The 19,879-nt window shown below is 37.3% G+C and overlaps 2 protein-coding genes across 3 annotated transcripts in view; one reads left to right on the top strand and one right to left on the bottom strand.

Moving 5' to 3' along the window:
* The window catches only part of LOC116288029 (solute carrier family 15 member 1), a 37,893-nt gene extending 33,310 nt beyond the window's left edge, over positions 1–4,583 (bottom strand). For both annotated transcript variants that reach the window (XM_031694744.2, XM_089036452.1), the window contains exons 1-4: positions 4,197–4,583; positions 2,730–2,767; positions 1,974–2,064; positions 1,344–1,485 (exon numbers count right to left, since the gene is read on the bottom strand). In XM_031694744.2, the coding sequence (XP_031550604.1) occupies positions 1,344–1,485; positions 1,974–2,064; positions 2,730–2,767; positions 4,197–4,254 (329 nt within the window). In that variant the 5' untranslated portion in view covers positions 4,255–4,583. The remainder of the gene's footprint in view (positions 1–1,343; positions 1,486–1,973; positions 2,065–2,729; positions 2,768–4,196) is intronic.
* Positions 4,584–4,899: 316 nt separating this feature from the next.
* Positions 4,900–19,479, top strand: LOC116298023 (uncharacterized). The gene is made up of 4 exons (XM_089037194.1): positions 4,900–5,085; positions 7,946–8,132; positions 17,715–18,023; positions 18,377–19,479. Exons 2-4 carry the CDS (start codon positions 7,964–7,966, stop codon positions 19,156–19,158), a joined length of 1,260 nt encoding a protein of 419 aa, XP_088893320.1. The 5' UTR covers positions 4,900–5,085; positions 7,946–7,963; the 3' UTR covers positions 19,159–19,479.
* The last annotated feature ends 400 nt before the right edge of the window (positions 19,480–19,879 follow it).

Genomic DNA, 19,879 nt, shown 5'->3' with positions numbered 1-19,879 from the left:
CCTATTTATAGTCCATCGCACAACTGATATGCATAAAAAAGATTAGTTCTTACGGCTTTGAAATTTTATTTATGTTTTTTATGTACAAAATGATAGAAAATAATTGTTTTGACATTGTTTTGGCCTGAGAAGAGAGTATGTGGACCGCGTGGCAATAATGAAATAGTAGAAGATGATATAGGTAAGTTGTAGTGCTTGGGAACGAGGTTATTCCGGGCAAAAGCCCTTGGAATTAAATTCGGAAAAATTAATTTCCGACCTCGCTGGGATTCGAACCCACGACCTTCAGAACTGTACTACCGATGCTCTACCAGCTGAGCTAGAGGTCAGACTGAGAGCAGGCCGGGGTGAAATAGATGTTAGGTCGCGGTAATTATGATGCAAAGAAGAGAGTATGTGGACCGCGTGGCAATAATGAAATAGTAGAAGATAATATAGGTAAGTTGTAGTGCTTGGGAACGAGGTTATTCCGGGCGAAAGCCCTTGGAATTAAATTCGGAAAAATTAATTTCCGACCTCGCTGGGATTCGAACCCACGACCTTCGGAACTGTACTACCGATGCTCTACCAGCTGAGCTAGAGGTCAGACTGAGAGCAGGCCGGGGTGAAATAGATGTTAGGTCGCGGTAATTATGATGCAAAGAAGAGAGTATGTGGACCGCGTGCTTCTTTGTTTTGGCCGGGTTGCCATAGCGACTTAATTCGGTACTCCTACGGAGTACAATTAACGCTATAATTGTACTCCTCTCCACCAATCAGAGTGGAGTAATTTTGTTGAGTGTACTATAATAATAATAATAACAACAACTTTTAATAATAAATACTTCTAATAATAAATACTTCTAGCCGGGCACAAGTGCCCTACTAATCGGGGAGACAAAATACAGTACACATGGTATTTTATGAACTATATGAGGCTATATGGGGATGTGTATGGCAAGTAGGGCTTTCTTCTCCACAAAAAAAAATCTTTACTGCCTTCTCTTCGTTATATCGAATATAAGCTGCAAAGAGAAATAGACCTCTGTAATCCATTTCAGACCATGTGTCATTCCCTAAAGTATCATTGCTTTGTTTTATGGTTGTAAATGAGAAGAATATGATCTTTGTTTATTTATAAGTATGTTTTACATACTGTATTAATTACAAGAATATTTATTAGCACAATTAATTACATATGTGACATATAAATATGGATAAAACAAAAACAAAGAATCCTATTCTCAAAGGAATGACACATGAAATGGGAAAACCTTATGCAATGTCTATTTCTAAGAGAAAGAATAAGGCTTGAGACTTTAAATTATGATACAGTATATATTATAATAATATTGTATACAAACTTGTATTTTCCAAGCCAGCTATCAGCTAGGATGGCTCCCAGTAAAGGACTGAAGTAACACAGCATGTTGAAGGTATGATAAACAGCTGTCGCTGAATCATCATCCATCTTAAGCATGTGTGTGAGATAGATGACCAAAATGGCTGTGGGATAAAACAAGGTTTTCACAGCCATTAAGTGTAATGTATTGATATTATACATGTATACACCTAATTGAAAAAAACGTTGTTGTAACATGTAAAAATGCACAGTAGAGCAAAGTAGGTCGACCTAGATTATAACATGCCAAAGCCATTCTCCGAAGATTTACGCTGGAGAGCTGTTTGGCTGCTTTGTTTTGTTTTCCCATGCTCCCCTTCGGTCTTAGCTTTGATGATATAACCTTTTTTTGAACCCGACAACGTTTTTTCAAGTAGGTGTATAACATATTATTATATAGCTTAGATAGTATGTACACTCTGTTTGGTTGAGAAATGTGCTGTGGAGCAATGGAGCATTGCTGCTGATGTCATCCAAGTGCACACTCTACAGGTATGTTTTGCAAAGAATCACAGTGAACCTTTATTAATTATTGGTCACCCTTTGGAAGTAGCCAAATATTGCCTTTTGCCTTGTTACTTTTGACACTCACCGTGCATGCCATAATAAGAGAATCGTTCACAGAACTCATTTCCCAAGATGAACCATACACTAGTTGGATACCCCGTCTTGTCTAATACATTCTAGAACATAACCAAAATTGGAACATAAACCTAATGTTAAACTTTAATCAATATTATATAAACCTTTATCAGATGTGCACATGAGTATACAAGTGAGTGGTTCAGTATTGTACAATATTAGTAAGAGCTACATGTACATGTACTAACAGATCGGCATCCATATTTCATTAATTCCATACAAGTGCCATTCTCAGATCTTCTTGCCTTCAAAAGGAAAGTAATCCATGGCTATTACAATCAAGTTTCTTAAACTCATTAATATTTATCAGGGGTTAAAAAAATATTTGTACTACGATGATTGGAGTTTGGAATTCTAGTCTTATTAACACAAAATATGCTAAACTTCCCTTTTCTCCCATCCTTGGGAACCCAGGGGCAAAGTTCTGTCCCCCTGTTTCTCGCTCCCAGAAAAAAACCCCCTGGACACTAAGTCTGTTAGAGCTTGTTCCAGAAGTCCGAATTCAAAATAACGCCATCAAATGTATGTTTACATACTTGATGTTCATTGGTGAACCCCAGGGAGTTAACCAATCAGGAAACAGATTAATGTGGACTTCCCGAACAAGCTCTAACAGACTTCATGCCCAGGTGTATTTCTGGGAGAAAGAAAGGAGTGACATAATTTTACCCCTGGGTTCTCGAGGATGCCTTTCTCCAGCACATACCTGTAGAAGTGAAGTCTTCCTTTCACTTCCTTTGTTTTCTATAAATACAAATGAGCATATCACTAACAAGTACATACTTATACACTTTTTGAGATAGGGTGTGGAGTGGGGTACAGATAGACAAAGATATTTGTATTCAAACCAAGGACAAACAGACCCAATATATTAAATGTTGGTCATTTGATAATAATGATACCTAAGGGGGTCAGGTTGACTTTTATGGGTAGAAATCTTGAGTTTAAAACATTTCCCATCCTTGGGGCCAAAAGCTTTAGTTTTGCTAAAAATATCCCCACGTTCATTGCTCAACCTTCTCTACTTGCCACCTGGTTGATTTCAAAGTCCCTGCCATGCATTGCTCCCCCTCCCCTCCCCTTTCCCCTTCCATCAAAAACTCTTTGGCCAAATTATGGGAAATTTGTATAATTAGAAAGAAGGAATTACACCTGCTATTGAATGGAGAATGTAATAGTGGCTTTTGCTGATCAGTACAATTATAAAATGACTATCAAGTTCATTGACAAATTGCTTCAATTAAAGCTAAATTTTGAAGAATCTTGAATCGAATAAGTTTGTTGTTGTGAAATCCAAGACCATGAAATTTATACAAGGAAAATAATTATTTGAATATTGTGATAATGGATATTATGTGGATGAATAAGTTAGAAACATAAGCCAAAAGTAAATGAATTTTCCTAATATCATTAGAAACAAACCTATAAAAATAGATAAAGGAAAAAAATATTTAAAAAATATTCAAAAATATACCAAATCTATTCATAATTTTTTTTTATTAATAAACATTTAATTTAAATCCATCGTCTGTTTTTCAAAAATGTTGGTGTGTCTGGAAGTATATTATTTCATTGATAAGATTAATTTGGTTAATAAATAAAAAAGGATTTTATTGTAGGATATTTTTTCGCTCAAAATCCCAGAATTAAAGTTATATAAGATTAATACCATTTTTTAACATTTAGAATTCAAATCCCGCTTAGGACTAGACGGAATATTTTCGATTATAGCTGAGACTGGCGGTTCAAAAACCACAGTAAATTTAAAAATATAATACGAATGACGTCTTGAAAACTAATATCAAAGCTTGAAAACCTCAAAGTGATCATATTTACAACCACTAGCAATACAAGCACGAACTAAGGAATTTACTAGCGAGAACTATTAATTAAATTAGAAGAATAGAACAGGAACAGGAAAAAAAGAGCCAAGTTGCGTTGCCGTTCACAGAGATATAAGCTTCATGATATAAGTAAAAAGCGAGACTTTTAACCCTAGAATCGTAAGCTTATATACCATGATTTTTTAAAAATAAATACGATATTTACACTGTAAGATAATCAAAATATTTTCCCCTTCAGTCGAAGAATCTCCATCACCAAGCGTAACAACAAGGTTGAACACGAAAAATTTTGTAGTTCTCTAGTAGTATCTAAGATATTTTCCCCTTACCTTTCGAGTTATTTTCATCATCTGTGTCGTTTAAAGGAGTATAACCAGCAGACGACATTTTAGTTCGTTTTTTTCTTGACTGGTGGCAAGATTTCTCGGGGTTAAAGTAGTCGTTGTTGACGTCTAAAAGTCAAAACAAGTTCACGCTGCTCGATGATCTTTACCTTCACAGTGAACATTAGATCCCTCATACGGCTAATACCTCGGTCATATCTACACTAAATCGAAACTAAGATCAATAAGACAATGTATCTAGCGGACGAAGCCTGACTAGGATGAATAATAAATGAGAGAAGTACAGTTTTAAGACAGGTACCGAGTACAGAGTGATAAAAGCGATAGCCTTTTCTTGAGATTTGCCTGACCGAGCATCAAAGCAGGTGTGACACAGGAAGCCCACCCTAGAATAAATTATATTTATACTCCCAAAGTACGCTGGGAATCCCAGGAAGCCCATAAAGAATTGTGAAGTTAGGGACCATGGATACACTCGAACGTGCAAACAATTCGCAGATCATCAATAGTTTTGCAGTGTTTTATAACGCTTCTACCATTTAGACACACGAAAATGTAGCCCTGACTTCATTCGGCTAAGTGAAGCAAAATATACGATTTAATTAGTATTGCCGATATATTGAGCAAATATGTATCTGCATTATTATATATTTTTGAAAATAATTGTGTCGCACGTAGCTAGTGCTGAAAATTAACCATTTTCAGCGGTCTTACTACAGGGTGAATACATGAGAGTAGTTAGCATAATAGCTTTACTTCAAACCTGCATCCCGCTCGGAGGGAAGACTATCTTGTTGATCTGTTCCCGTAGCGAATCAGCGAATTCAGTGTATATTCGATGTCTTCAGTTTATATGTTTCTGCAAAACTAACAGGTTAGTCATCAGAACTTTCTACTTGTGGTTCACTACCGAAAGCTACGACAATTCCAGAAGTTGAATTTTGACCGTCAAGTTCAGCACATTTGAGTTATGTCGTAACCTGTTCTTAAATTGACCCTAGTTTCTTTTGCGGCTTATATTAGTTCCACTAGTTATCGTTTATGGCCTTTTCCTTATAAAATACTCCTAGGTCGTGCTCCTAGTGCAATGACGTGTATTTGTCTTTGTCTTTGCTCAGTCATTTCTGTTCTGCAATGGATTTTGTATTGTTATCTAAAAGCCTGCTCATTTATTTTATTTATATTTTGTTTCCCGCTCTTGGATAAGCTTGGAGCAAATGTGAATTGGTTTTTCATCATGTTATTGATTGCTCTCGTTCTTTTTTGTGGCGGACGTGAATTTCGCGGCATTTGTGTTTTCCCATGCCTATTATCGTTATGATTATGATATCTATATAGCCCTCTTTTCCATATGGATATGTTCAAAGGCGCTTAACAATGATTTATGAATAAGAGATGGTTAGTATGAAGTGTATGCACTGAGGATGGTCACTGCCAGGGTTTCTTTACGTCAAGTCAGGGTTTCTTTTGCGTCCCTCCGTTGGTTAGTTATAAGTGTGGAGAGACGGGACTTCCATTTAAAGTGATCATCCAAGCCACTTGAAAGTCTAACCATTTGCAGATGTAATTACAAAGGCAGCACTGATTATATTAAGACCCTAAGTGTTGGTCGAACCACGACCTCCCGCACGAATGTCCGATGCTCAACCAACTGAGCTAACCAATTATTAATATAAGGTTGGCGGTTATTGAGCTGATGTTGCTCTATCTAACGTTTATTGCTTTCCAGTGTTACCCGATCTTGGTTTTGCAGTGGAGATTTGAATTAGCTTTTAATTTTCACTGAGTATGGTTTATATGCCTTTACCCTAAGGCCTCGTCGTGGTCGACCAAATTCATCTAACACTTTTTCAACACGAAGAATACCGTCAGTCCATAGGAAAAAATATCACCTTTTGTTTTAGGGCACGCGGAGTTCGGAAAAAAGCATTAAAAGTTTTATTCAGATAACAAAACATCACAAAACTGATGATCAAATTATACATAAATTCTTCATTTTAAATGTCACTCTCCCTTCTTGATTTGACCTTCAAGCGACGTTAGTTACCTAGCAAATTGTTTACACATTCGAGTGTATCCATGGTGCTTTACTGCATATTTCTTTATGCGCTTTCTGCGCTTCACGAGCCACTAGCTTAATCTCCTTATCTATTTCTCTTTTTGCTTTTTGGTTCAGCCTGTAATTAAATAAATTATCTTTTAACTTTTACAAATATTTTTACAAATAACTATAGTGAATTGGACGTATTCACGACTACAGCGTGTCTGTCTCTTTGCATTAATAATAATAATAATAATAATAATAATAATAATAATAATAATAATAATAATAATAATAATAATAAGGACATCACAAACAGCTAAGAAAAGACCTGAGAACAATTACAAATACAGACAGGGAAGTGAACTTTCTTATAGAACGATGTCAGAAATGGATTTTAAGCCAGAACGTTAATATAGTCAAGAAGTTCTATGAATATGCATAAGCTGAAGAAAGGATTGAAAAAAAATGATGAACTTAACCAGCCTAGACTTAGTCCGCTGGTCAATGTAAACATGATATATACAGACAAATAAAACTTGCCATAATAATAATAATAATAATAATAATAATAATAATAATAATAATAATAATAATAATAATGAGAGGTTCTTATATAGCGCATTTCACATGGTCTCAATGCGCTTTACGTTTATGACCAGTGGAGGACTTAACGGGCTACATTTCTTTGCATGTCATTTTAATCTCAAGCTCATTTGCATGTAAAACTTCATGTAAACTTTGTTCAAATGAAATTACTGGAAAACTATTGGTCAAACCGGTCGATCGGAAGGCATTCGGGAACATTCGTATTTTTTCGTACGCATATTTATTCGTATATTAGTGAAACTACTAAATAAAATTATTACAAAGCACATCCCAAACCAACCTGCGAAGCAAACTGAACGACAGTACGTAGCGCAGATTGGTGAGTGGAATTTAAGCGAAATTATTATTTTATTGCTGTGAATTTAGTCTAACTGTTGAATTGTTGACGTCACATACTGCATGAGTCAATTCCAAAGGTGTCCATACCCCATATTTCTAGATGAAAATCGACAACCAACAAAAACAAAAAAAAGCAAACAAACAAACAAACAAATAAAAATAAAAAAAGAAAGAAAAAAGAAAAAAGAAAAAACTAAACTAAAAAACAAAAACAAAAAAATAAATGAATAAATAAATAAATAATTTAAAGATAACCCACTTTAGACTAAAGTCATATAATAATTAATTTGAAAGTCATGATTATAACATATTTAACGTAAATGTGCAACATCTTTTCCGATTAAGACTCTACCTCATAGTCGTACGACATGTATAAACAAAACAAAAACAAAAGAAAAAAACTAGGTCCAACTACGAACTTAATGGTGGCTTGAATACTAGCTCATAAACGAAATATATTGATAGTTTTACAAGAAAGAATTTTCCGCGCGCTACGCGTTTGGGCCCAGCAGCGGAAAAAACTCGGCCCAAAATTATTTTGAAAATACAAGAAAAAAATCACTGGATGTACACTCCATTCTCGCTGGCGAAACTTTGTGGTTTTGTATATTGGTTGCTATTGCCTTTGCAGCCGGCAAGATAACTTGAGAGGGGATTTGGAAAGTAATTGTACCCCTCTTGTCCAATCAGAGTCGAGTAATTTTGTAGAGTGTATTATATATTATAAATTCGCATTTTTTTAAAGGTCTACAAGATCCCAAAGATGGAAAGAGATCCCAAGATGGAAAGTCAACCAGAACCAAAACTGGACCTACCAGAAAGCAAAAAAACGTTGTTTCTGTTCTTTACGTTTGGATTTTTAGCGTGCTTATTGTTTAGTACATTAGTATCGAGTGCTGAAGACTTGCTGATAGGATTCACCTCAGCTACCGGTATGTAAAATGACGAACATAACCCCTCGATTTGCAATAAGCCCCGTATATACACTAGCGAATTTTGCTGCGATTTTTTTTTCCGATTTTGTCCATAATAAATAATGGTAAGAATTTACTCGTAAAGTTTTTTTCAGGATACCAAAGATTTCCCTAGACGAATGTCTCTTTTGAAGGATGAGACAAAAGATTTCATATTTCCGAAAATCGCCACAAAAATCGCAGCAAAGATCGCCGCAAAAATCGTCAGTGTAAACGGGGTTATATAGATTTCAAACAATATATCCGTGAAATATTAGTAATACTAACTTACACTATTTCATGCTACTAATTCTAATGTTTTCTATTGTTTAACTAGCTCTATTTTGAACAATTTAGTGATTAGTATTTCACGGATAGAGTGCAAACAATTAATCCGTGAAACACTAATTACTAAATAGTACAAAATAGTGCTAATTAAACAATAGAAAACAATGGAATTTGCATGAAATTGTGCTATTTAGTATTACTAAAGTTTCACGGTTATATTGTTTGCACTCTAGCTATTGTTTGCACTCTAATAATAATGATAATAATAATAATACTAATAATAATGATACTAATACTACTAATAATAAATAGGTGCTTATAGGGCGCATTTCTAACCTCAATGCGCCTAGCAACGCATATATATATGATTAACTAAAAATAATGTTTTTGAAATAAAAATGTTTTAAGTTTAGCTTTAAAAGTTTCTATTGTTTCTGCTCTTTTAAAGTGCTTATAAGCCTTTACACAATATTTTCAGAATTGATTCTTTAGATAGTGAATAGTTGATTGTGAAAATATTTTGTCATTTGAATGTTGTGCCTTTAAGACACGAAGGTTTATATTCCCAATATGTTAATGACTATGACGTAACATAAGGGATCATTTAATATACAACACTGCACTCGTTCTGGAATACAGTATTTTAAAAGCATCACCCTTTTACTCGTGACTCACGTAAAGGTCCTTACAAATCTGTTTTCAAAAAGTGTCCAGCCTTCAATATTAAAAGTTGCCACAAAATAACTCAAATCCCTTATGTTACGTCATAGTCATTAACTATTGGAAATATAAACCTTCGTATCTCAAAGACCCGACATTCAAATGACGAAATATTTTCAAAATCAACTATTCACTATCTAAAAAATCAATTCTAAAAATATCGTGTAAAGGCTTATAAGCACTTCAATGTGTAAAGGAATTGAATTCCACAATTTCGGCGCAGATGTTGAGAATTAAGAGTGAGTCTCCCTAAAAATCAAACATTAGGTGGCAAAGCTCAAAAATTCAAAATCGCTCAAACTTTCACCATTTATAACTCATGGTTAGGTGAGAAATGCTGTGGGGTTGGTTTGTAAAAATACTTTTTATTTTGCGAGAAATCCGTGAAAAACTGAAATTAGGTGTGGACGTAAAAAAATCACCTTCAAAAACGTCCATATTCAACGGCCTCGTGTGACTCGGAAAAGAAACTTACAAACCTCTATTTTATACCATTGAAACACTCGACTCTTCGTGAATGTATTTCGTGAATTTCAGTTAAATTGGGATAATCTTTGCTTTGGAAAGAAGTTGTTAGAAAACGCTACCAAATTCATAACGAAATATGGAGGTACACTACAAAAAATTTTTGTCCCACTGCCTTTTGCTCAAAATTCAAGAAATTTTAGAAATAAAACCCAGAAGGGTACTAGATTTTAAATATATAAAAATATTTCTGGGCAAATGCAAGCGCGCTCTGTAATCCAGTGCTGAGTTTGGCGTATTTTTAGAAATCGGTCATGTTGCGTGACAGGCCGTGACAGTACTGTCATTACTATTTACACTGTTATTTGCCGTGGTATTATTTAATTCCTTTTGAAGATCATGTAGAAACTTCCATTTGAGTTATATATCACCCAATGAATGAAAGACCTGCAAAATATATGGTAGAAAGTTACAGGTTATATCCAAAGTTTGGAACTAAATACTGGTATGCAAATTTAGCTGAGAAATTCCGTGAGACACTACTGGGAATTAAGCAGTTTAATATACTTTCCCCACTTGCTATGAAAGTTATGAAATGAAGATAATCGACGCAGGAATAAATAATCTGTATTATTATAATCATTTTTATTTTCCCCAATGATGTCGAGTCTAGGAATCTGAAGCCCGATAATTTATGCTTTTAAATTAAAAAAAACTGTTCTGTACAACACCAATTTGCTTTTTTTTCTTGAATTCATAGTAAAACATAGAACACTATATTGCGCATTTAATTTTTTCCTCTAGTATATATAATACAAAATACAGAACCGGCCAAGGGGGGGTGGGGAGGTTGGGAGGGTTGCGAAATAATCCATATGTTTTGCGATACCAATATACACAGAATTCCATGGATGAACGGTCAAATACCTCAAATTATCTAGAAGTGAGTTCTTGAAAATATCAAAAATTGTTCTTGGTGTTGCCTTCATACCATTTACAGTGTCAGTACCAGTTTCATAGTGACTCGATTATTAAGAAGAAAAACGGCTGAGTAGAAATACGGGAGAAAAAAAAACTGGAGGGTTAGCTTCATTTTTATACAGAATGATCATGTGTTCAAGTGAGAGTCCCGTGGGCTGTCAAAGCGTTCTTGTTTATTGAAGTTGCTTTGCCTTTAGTATTTGTGAATATTTAGACACAGAAAAAGGAGCCTTCAATCAAGGAACACAACTTGATATTTTACGATTTCGAAGGGTCTATCATCTAGCTATTGGTTGCAATCACAACCCTTGACCAAATTGGTAAGCATGTCTACGTAAGGCTTCTTTCTCCTGACAACAATGTCTGATGTGTCAAGGCCAAGGGCTTGACAAATGTCCTGCAACTTGGCTATTGAAAGCGATTTGATCTTGGAGCTCATTACCATTTCACAAATATTACTGGAATCATGCATAATTGGGTGTGAGTGTTGAACACTGATGTCGGCCAGAACCTGGTTTTGGAGTTCATGGTGTAACTCATTTTCCAAGTCGGCATCCTCTTCATCGTCACTTTCTAATTCATCCGGCACAGTACTACGCTTCGCAGCCATGCGGGAAAAATAACTACGGAGCTGTTGCGTAGACAAAAACTCGCCACTATCAAATAAGCTCATTCCGTTAATGTCTTTTGCAGTTCTCATTTCTCTAGACACATCAGATGGGTCAACTTTCTTCCCAGTGGTCTCTCCTATCAGAAACTTAGCATTAAGGTACTCTTTTTGCTTGTCAGAGAATCTCTTACGCTTACGTGTAGATTTCAGCGCCCAACCCATTTTAAGAGCAGATGATGGCGATGAAGGTGAGCTGGTACCTTGCTGATGAATAACGGGAACTTGACTTGTACCACTTTCTAGCTTGGTTGCGTACTCTTTGATAGCCTTGTCATAAAGGGTCTCCTGTTCTAAACAGCGTTTGTGCTTTCCGCATTCCATGTGCGTCTGAAGGGATGAATACCTCACATACGATTTTATGCATCCTTCTTCAGGACAAGTAAACAAACCAGGTTCTTGGCATGCGTCATTGGGCTCAGTGGATTCTGATAATCTGCTGTCAGAATTGTTAGCTGTGCCACTCTTTGGCTGTTTGCAATTTGCTTTCCTGGATTTAACGGGTACAAATTTCGCATTGCCGCACATCCTACACTCGACTGTTGGTAGTTCCCCTTCATCAGGTACGTCGAATTTCTTCCAAGGCAATTCGTTCCCAGGGCCAATGTTATACGCTCTCCAAACCTTGAGTCCTGTCTTGCTAAACTGAATGTTGTTGATGTAACTGATTTTTTCCAACTTGTTGACTTTCTTCAATCGGTTTGTAGGTTGACTACACACTGTTGTACTTACCCCCTGCACGCCGCCAGACGAGTCCATGGCCTCTTTCATTTGAAAAGATGTTTCAAGGTCGTGTCCAGCCTTTAAATACCGCGCCATGTGTGACTTAATCGTGGCCGCCTTACGGTCACACGAGCCCTTTCCACCCTGTGGATCCGAAAAGTCAATTCGTGATATTTCTACATCATTGTATTTAGCGACTTGAGGGACGGTAATAAGGGTCTGCGCACTGTGGTAGCAGGCAGCATTGTCCTGCCTCAGATGAACTTTTGTTAGTTCTGGCATTATTTCTTTGAGCTGTCTGAATACATCGTTCAGAACGGACAGTACTGCGCAGCTATCTTGGGAAATAGACTTCTCGAATACATGCGCAAATGTCATCATCTGCATCACTCCATCCTTCTTTCTAATAGCTACGGCTAGGTGCCACGAAATACCTCGTTTGGCGAACCAATCCGACTGACTTTCGCGAAATTTACGAGGAATGTATTTCATCGCCCAGTCAGAGACTAATAACACTGAAGAATGATCCAGGTCTCTGAGTATGTCCAGTCTACATTCATCCTGATTGATAGAGCGAAGAAGATGAGATTTCCAGGCATGTATATCCTGCTTTGCCTGTGAGAACAGGAAGGACATTTCTTGCCTTTCATCTTCCAAGCAATCGACAACTTTCAAATTCTCTTCAATCTCTGTAATGACCGACTCCAGAAGAGAACAACGATCGCAACTTGCGTTGTGGGTATGGTCACACGTGCCTTTGTAATGCTTATCATTGGGATCACTTAAAGCGTACACACGACAGTGGTCTGGAACCGTGGAACTTTTGGACACGTGAACCTTAAATTAGATAAAAGAACCTTAATTTCTTATATAGAATCTTTGGAACCCTTGGAAAAGTTGGCAGGAAGATGAACCCCAAAGGAGAAAAAAACGACTGCATGAACAGATGTCAGAGAATAGTGAAATTGCGCCAGGAGACGAGATAATTCTCATACTATTCAATTAGAAACACAATAAAATACATAGTTTATTAGTCTTGAAAACATTAATAAAATATTGCTTGTTCTTATTCTGTCAAACCCCACCCAAAGTATCTTCAGATAACTAGGCTATTAGAAAAGTTTGTATTCTAATATATTTCTTGACATACCTTGTAATCACCCTTCAGGTATCTCTTGGCTTCCTTTAGTTGCTCTTTCTTTGCCTTTGCCCAAGACAAACCCAGTCCGTTGCTATCTCCAAGGCAATCGACAACTTGCTCTAGGTCTTCAAACGCTCTGGCACCCTGCGCTCCAAAATAATCTAAACCTTGGAGAGATTTCCTTATTGAAGCAGAACACACATCCAATATTCTGTAGAGGGTACTACGTCGCATGGGCTTGAAGCCTTCTTCGCTACAAAACAATTCGTACTGCTGAATAATTTGTGCCGGGATGACAGTCCTGATGACATTGGGAACAACTATTTCTTCACTGGACGATAGCTTTAACTTCCTTTCACCGAATGGGAGGTCCTGTACAATATGTGCACTGGTGATAAAGTCAATGAAGTGGCTTAGCTGTCCCGTAGATACATACATTCTAGTACAAGCAGTGCCAGGTAATGCAGCACCACGCCCATGAAGAAGTCGATGATGTCTAGCAATGTTAAATCTATAGCGCGTCAGGTCTGGAATCCACCGCTTAAGTGTCTTAAAGGTGACTTTGTCAGCTATAATCGAAAGTATTTGACGACGCGTATCCCAGTGTTTAGCGTTCTTATAGCATTCAGTCAAGGCATCTACTAAAACAGAATCTACATCGTCTTCTTGATTTAATGGGATTTCTTGAGCTACGTTCCTTGAACTGCTCATAGCATCCCAAAGGCTTTCCACGTCTCTTGGTGCTATCTCCTCAAGAACGGCTTGAACTGCTTGCCGTGCTTTCCGTGTATAATATCGTCTTGTTCGTCCTTTAGTAGACTGCCACGAGGTCTTAAGCTGATTCCGTACAGGACTTATATCTCTACTGGACAAAAACGCATTTAACTTAGTTCGGCAGCTGTTACTGGATGGTTCGGTTTCCTTGTCAGATTCTTCTGAACTTTCTAAAGGCTTATAGAGACTGATGGGTGTGTCTGCTGGCAAAGACAATAAAGTAGGTGTGGAAAGCTTCACCTCCTCATTCTCTCCCTTAACGATACAAAGACAGTAGAAAACTGCAGTGAGCTATTTTCTTTCGTGAAATTGCGAACATAAGCTAGCATGATTGTACAGTCAATCTAAGGAAAGCTGCAACAAAAAAGGTTAAATATTGAATACTGTATACATACTGAATACACCCTTCTCATAATGGCTGACAAGTGCACGAAAACGAGGTCACCCAGTCATTATTTCACGATAAAAGATATAAAATTACATGAAATGACTTTAAAGAAGAAAAGTATAAAAAATGACATTTGTTTTGATCTTAATTAGCGCTAACAGCCTTTATTTTGAATGATCAGCTTTGCTCAACTTTGCAAGATGACTGGGTGACCTCGTTTACGTGCGTTCATCAGCCATTATGAGAAGGGTGTATAGCGCATTGCAAGTGCAAATGGTATTTGGGATCTCGTTAATTTGAAATAAAAAGTAAATATACAGGTATTTGCTATTCGTATGCAGCTATGTTTCATATTTCATATTGGATGCACAAACTAAAAATAAATGAACAACTATTATTGGTCATACTTTAGACAATGTTACTGTGACCCATAATGCATTTGGTCTTGGAACACATACAGTGCTAGTATTCAGTATTCAACGTTTTTGAACTAGCTCTATTTAGCAGCACGCCATCTGCCTCCCTCCCATCAAACACTTCGGCTTAAGGGTATTTTCAATGGTATGACAGGAATGACAATGGTATGACAATGGTAAAACAGTTACATTTCAGTCAGATGACTGAATTACTCGTCCTGAAGCCTATTAAAGTTAGGGGTGTATTAATAAACTTGAAGGTTTGTCACCCTAATCACTTTTATTTTCTCGCCACACTTTGTGTGCATCACAACAAGATAATACAAACGATCCAATAAAGAGATGGCATACGACGAAAATCCATTATATAGAGCATTAGTGAAAATCCCCGTCCCCAGACGCCCGGGGACAGGGCAGGAATTAAAGCGGCGAGACTGTGGATTTACGCACATTTAACAGCGCGAATACGGGTGTTAGGGGGAATCTGAGGCGTACTTCAACAGTTTTAGCTATTCAATAGGAGCAACTTTAACTACATTTTAGCGGCAAGTTTTTCTCCGGGTATTCGGTACAGGGCGCCGGAATTTTAACACAAATGCATGGTAGGTTCCCCATGCTCTTTGTCTCAGACGTCAGTGCATGCATAAATACATATTACGCCTTGGTTTTTTAGTTCTTACATGTCATGTTTGACGTTATAGTCTTCGACGGACACGAGTTTTTGTTCCCCAAAATCAAAAACTTGTAGATTTAACAACACATTACAGCTGCAACGTTAGATATTTTTAATAAACTTATCTCTCTCTATCTTTCTAAATGTTTAAAGATGGTATACTTACCAATTTAAGAGAACCAATCTCATTCGAAAGGGCTTGTATGCTGCGGGGTGTGTCGCAGTCCCCCTGATCATATAAACAACCACTTTGGGTTTCTTTGCACACATTGAAACTTTCTCTACAATGCCTACAAATACCTTTGGATATGAAATAGTTACAGAAATCAGTGATATGCACATTTCCACGTAAAAAGAACAAAAGCGTAGAGCAAGATAAAAGGTGGCTGAAACTTTTACAACTTTGTCAGATGTAGCGCAAGAACCATATTGTCAATAATTAACTGTATACTTATTATCATAAATTACTGATGTCGTTCTCTGCATTGCAAAATGCAAGCGTTGTGACTTGTTTTCAAACTAAGTTTACCTGAACCAACTTGAACAAGCACACCTGTCCTCTGCAAAATCTGTTCAGATATCGACAAAGAAATCCCGCGATCTCCTTTTCTTTTCTCGTGTTTCGATATTTCTTGTGGGACGGAACACTTGTTGGAATTACGTCGCCAACCTAAACCAAGCTCTGATCTGTGATGCGGGCAGATGGTACCTGTTTCTCACCAACGTTGAAAATACCAGATCGTGCTAAAATCAGTTCAGTTTCGAATTCTGTATCTACTCCAGTAAAAGTCCACAGAGATTTATGAGTACTGATGTCCTTACAGCAGGCGCGAAGAGGAATAATCTCGATGTTCTTTTTGACATCCCTTCTCTCAAATGAACAAGCAGTACCGGTTCTACTTTGAAAATGACAAGATACTTCCATTTCAGTTTAAAAGATATGAAAATTACTAGCTTCCACCTAGAATACTTGAAATGAATAACCGCAGCACAATCACGAACATACACTTGTTGATTTCAATCTTTGATGAACACAAACAAAGGATGCCGCTAAAGTTTAGGGAAAATAAAAATGATTATAATAATACAGATTATGTATTCCTGCGTCGATTGTCTTCATTTCATAACTTTCATAGCAAGTGGGGAAAGTATATTAAACTGCTTAATTCCCAGTAGTGTCTCACGGAATTTCTCAGCTAAATTTGCATACCAGTATTTAGTTTCAAACTTTGGATATAACCTGTAACTTTCTACCATATATTTTGCAGGTCTTTCATTCATTGGGTGATATATAACTCAAATGGAAGTTTCTACATGATCTTCAAAAGGAATTAAATAATACCACGGCAAATAACAGTGTAAATAGTAATGACAGTACTGTCACGGCCTGTCACGCAACATGACCGATTTCTAAAAATACGCCAAACTCAGCACTGGATTACAGAGCGCGCTTGCATTTGCCCAGAAATATTTTTATATATTTAAAATCTAGTACCCTTCTGGGTTTTATTTCTAAAATTTCTTGAATTTTGAGCAAAAGGCAGTGGGACAAAAATTTTTTGTAGTGTACCTCCATATTTCGTTATGAATTTGGTAGCGTTTTCTAACAACTTCTTTCCAAAGCAAAGATTATCCCAATTTAACTGAAATTCACGAAATACATTCACGAAGAGTCGAGTGTTTCAATGGTATAAAATAGAGGTTTGTAAGTTTCTTTTCCGAGTCACACGAGGCCGTTGAATATGGACGTTTTTGAAGGTGATTTTTTTACGTCCACATCTAATTTCAGTTTTTCACGGATTTCTCGCAAAATAAAAAGTATTTTTACAAACCAACCCCACAGCATTTCTCACCTAACCATGGGTAACAAATGGTGAAAGTTTGAGCGATTTTGAATTTTTGAGCCTTGCCACAAATTTTCGATTTTGTTTGATTTTTAGGGAGACGCGCTCTTAAGCGCGTCCGCCATAGGAATTGGATTTGATAGATATGGGATGCATAAATAGACGACTTGCATTAACATTCACTATCCCCGAAGTTTCAGCTCATAATGTTGAGATATGCATGGCATTGAATATAAAATCAAATGAGTATAGGTTGGTTGGTAACCTCTTGCCATCGAGAGCATTTTGCCATAAATCTGAATCCTCAGAACATTCAATTTCGTATTTAATGCCATTTCTCCTGTTTCGCTTGTTAAGAGCTGAAACCCACCTCCCTTCTAATGTTGAGGTGCTCTTTTCATTCGCTCATCCCAGGCCAAAAAGGCTTAGATTGTGACGTTTGACTTACTATTTCATATTTTCATCGCTTTTCTTTCATCAGCTATGATATGGATATGGACATCACTACCTGCCACAGTCATTCCTACGACCCTTCCATACTTCTTCGACCGCTTGCCTACCTTAGTACTCATCCTGGTTTTCTTTCCTCTCGCTATTGGAGGCTTGCTGGGTCTTTATTTCGGGAAAACATTGTGGCTTAGGTACCTGAGTGTTGCTCTATTTGGAATAACCGAAAGTTTGTCTGAAGTAACCGGTGTCTCGTTAACAGCCTACTTCGATGCAGTAACGGTCAAGTATTATTGCGCGGGGAGTGGGTTTGGGTTCCTCATGGGGCCTCTTTTTTATACAGGTGGGTATCGAATAGTTTGAAAAACCGGTTGCAATGATACGGGCAAGCACAAAAACATGGCCTATTCATTCATTCTAGGAGTGAGTACAGTTATTAAAGAAAACAATGTAATAGAGAAATAAGGGGTAACAGTGGTCGAGGGGGAGGGAGAGGCTAATAGTGGTTGCTACGTACTTTTTCGTATTTGTGTGTACCCCTGCATGTAATATTCAATATGTAACTGATCTCCGATATACTTTAGCTGTCTACAATCGTGAGATTCTCCACCCCACTCCCCCCCCCCCCCCCTCCACAAACTAAGACAGGGATCTTTAACTATTGTTCTACTATTTATTTTCCTCCTCTGTATACAGCCATGAGCAGCTGGTTTCACATCTCTATCAAAGCAAGTGTCTCTGTCATCATCATCATGCATCCAATCATCTTCCTGTTGTGCTACTTGATGTTAGAAAACCGACGCGGAAAAATTATGGGATATCAGAAGATAGACAGAAACTCCCAAGAAAGTTCCGAAGAACACGAACTCAAGCAAAAACTTTCACTTACCGAGAAACTGCGCGGCGCGCTTGAGGTTCTCCCCAAGGTTACTCAAATCTTCCTTGCAGTTTTATTTCATGACCTCACGCTAAGTGGTGTGACGACAACAATAGCATTTCCTGACTCGCCATTTTCTTTATCAGATCATTATAAATACTATCTTATCATGTCATTTACTGGGCTGTTCCTTGGCCGCTCTTACCTCGGGATAGCCGAGTTCATCAAATCTGGACTGTCGGGTATCCTTTTTGTTCGACGCACGTGGATTTTAGTTCTCATCGGTATTTTTCATGTCATACTATTAATCTTTGATTCGTTATTCAAGTTTATCCCTAATGTCTGGGTGATACTATTCCTAGTTTTTTCGCTTGGTTTCTGGGTAGAAGCAACCTATCTTAACGTTAATGTAATCCTTGGTGAAATCCAGGATTTGAGGGTGAGAGAGCTGTCGATGGGCTTGGCAGTGTTTGGAGTGGGGTTCGGAGCGTTAATGGCAGCTATTATATCCAGTCCTTTGGAAAACGGGCTTGTTAAACATTGTTTAACATTTACCAACCAAAGCAGCTATTGCTTAACGAGAGAAACCATACGTTCATAGGTGATAAGCGATAGGCGACAAATGACAAATGATAGGAGATGGAATAACTTGTATTTCTTATCATTATTCTTGTCAATAACAAAGAAGTTGTCATGATATATTTAGTGTTCACATGTTCACATATTTAGTGTTCGAAACCGTTCAAAACGCCTGGATTATTCGCGTTTAGATGCATGCCCCCACTGTGCCCTTCGGTCGTGTGTAATCGCAAATCATCGATCGCCACTGGCCGTTCGTTCCTTCAACGTTTTTTGAAATAGCTGTATGTATGATCATGATTGTCACAGTGCAATGTCTCCTAAATAAATTGTTTTTAATGTTCCCGATGAATTAAAAATGAAAGCTTCTCACACATCTCACTCAGAACTGCAGGCCAGCACTAGGTCCGACAGTACAGTGATTTTCATGTACCCGTGAAACGTATACAGATATCATTAGTTATATTAGAGTGTAATACCGAAATGACAACAAAAGAACACAATGGAGCTAGAGTCTACTAATTTGTATTAGGTTAGTATGTATTTCACGGCTTTATGAAAACCTCTCTATATAGCCCTATACAAGGGCGGATCCAGCCAAATTTTTAGGGGGGGGGGGTCATTGAGTTTAAGGGGGTGGGCTAACTGAGTTTCTTCCGTCAACACAACGGAAAACAATATAAAAAAGCATCGTTTTTTCTGCTGAAGGGGGCGGGGGGGCTTCAGCCCCCCTTTGCCCCCCC

The sequence above is a fragment of the Actinia tenebrosa genome, unplaced genomic scaffold (assembly GCF_029948245.1).
Source record: "Actinia tenebrosa isolate PJP-AT-01 unplaced genomic scaffold, QUT_ActTen_1.0 PGA_scaffold4__44_contigs__length_22323623, whole genome shotgun sequence".
NCBI classification, from domain to species: domain Eukaryota; kingdom Metazoa; phylum Cnidaria; class Anthozoa; order Actiniaria; family Actiniidae; genus Actinia; species Actinia tenebrosa.
The sequence above is the reverse complement of the archived record's forward strand: the minus strand, read 5'-3'. Positions and strand labels throughout refer to the sequence as shown.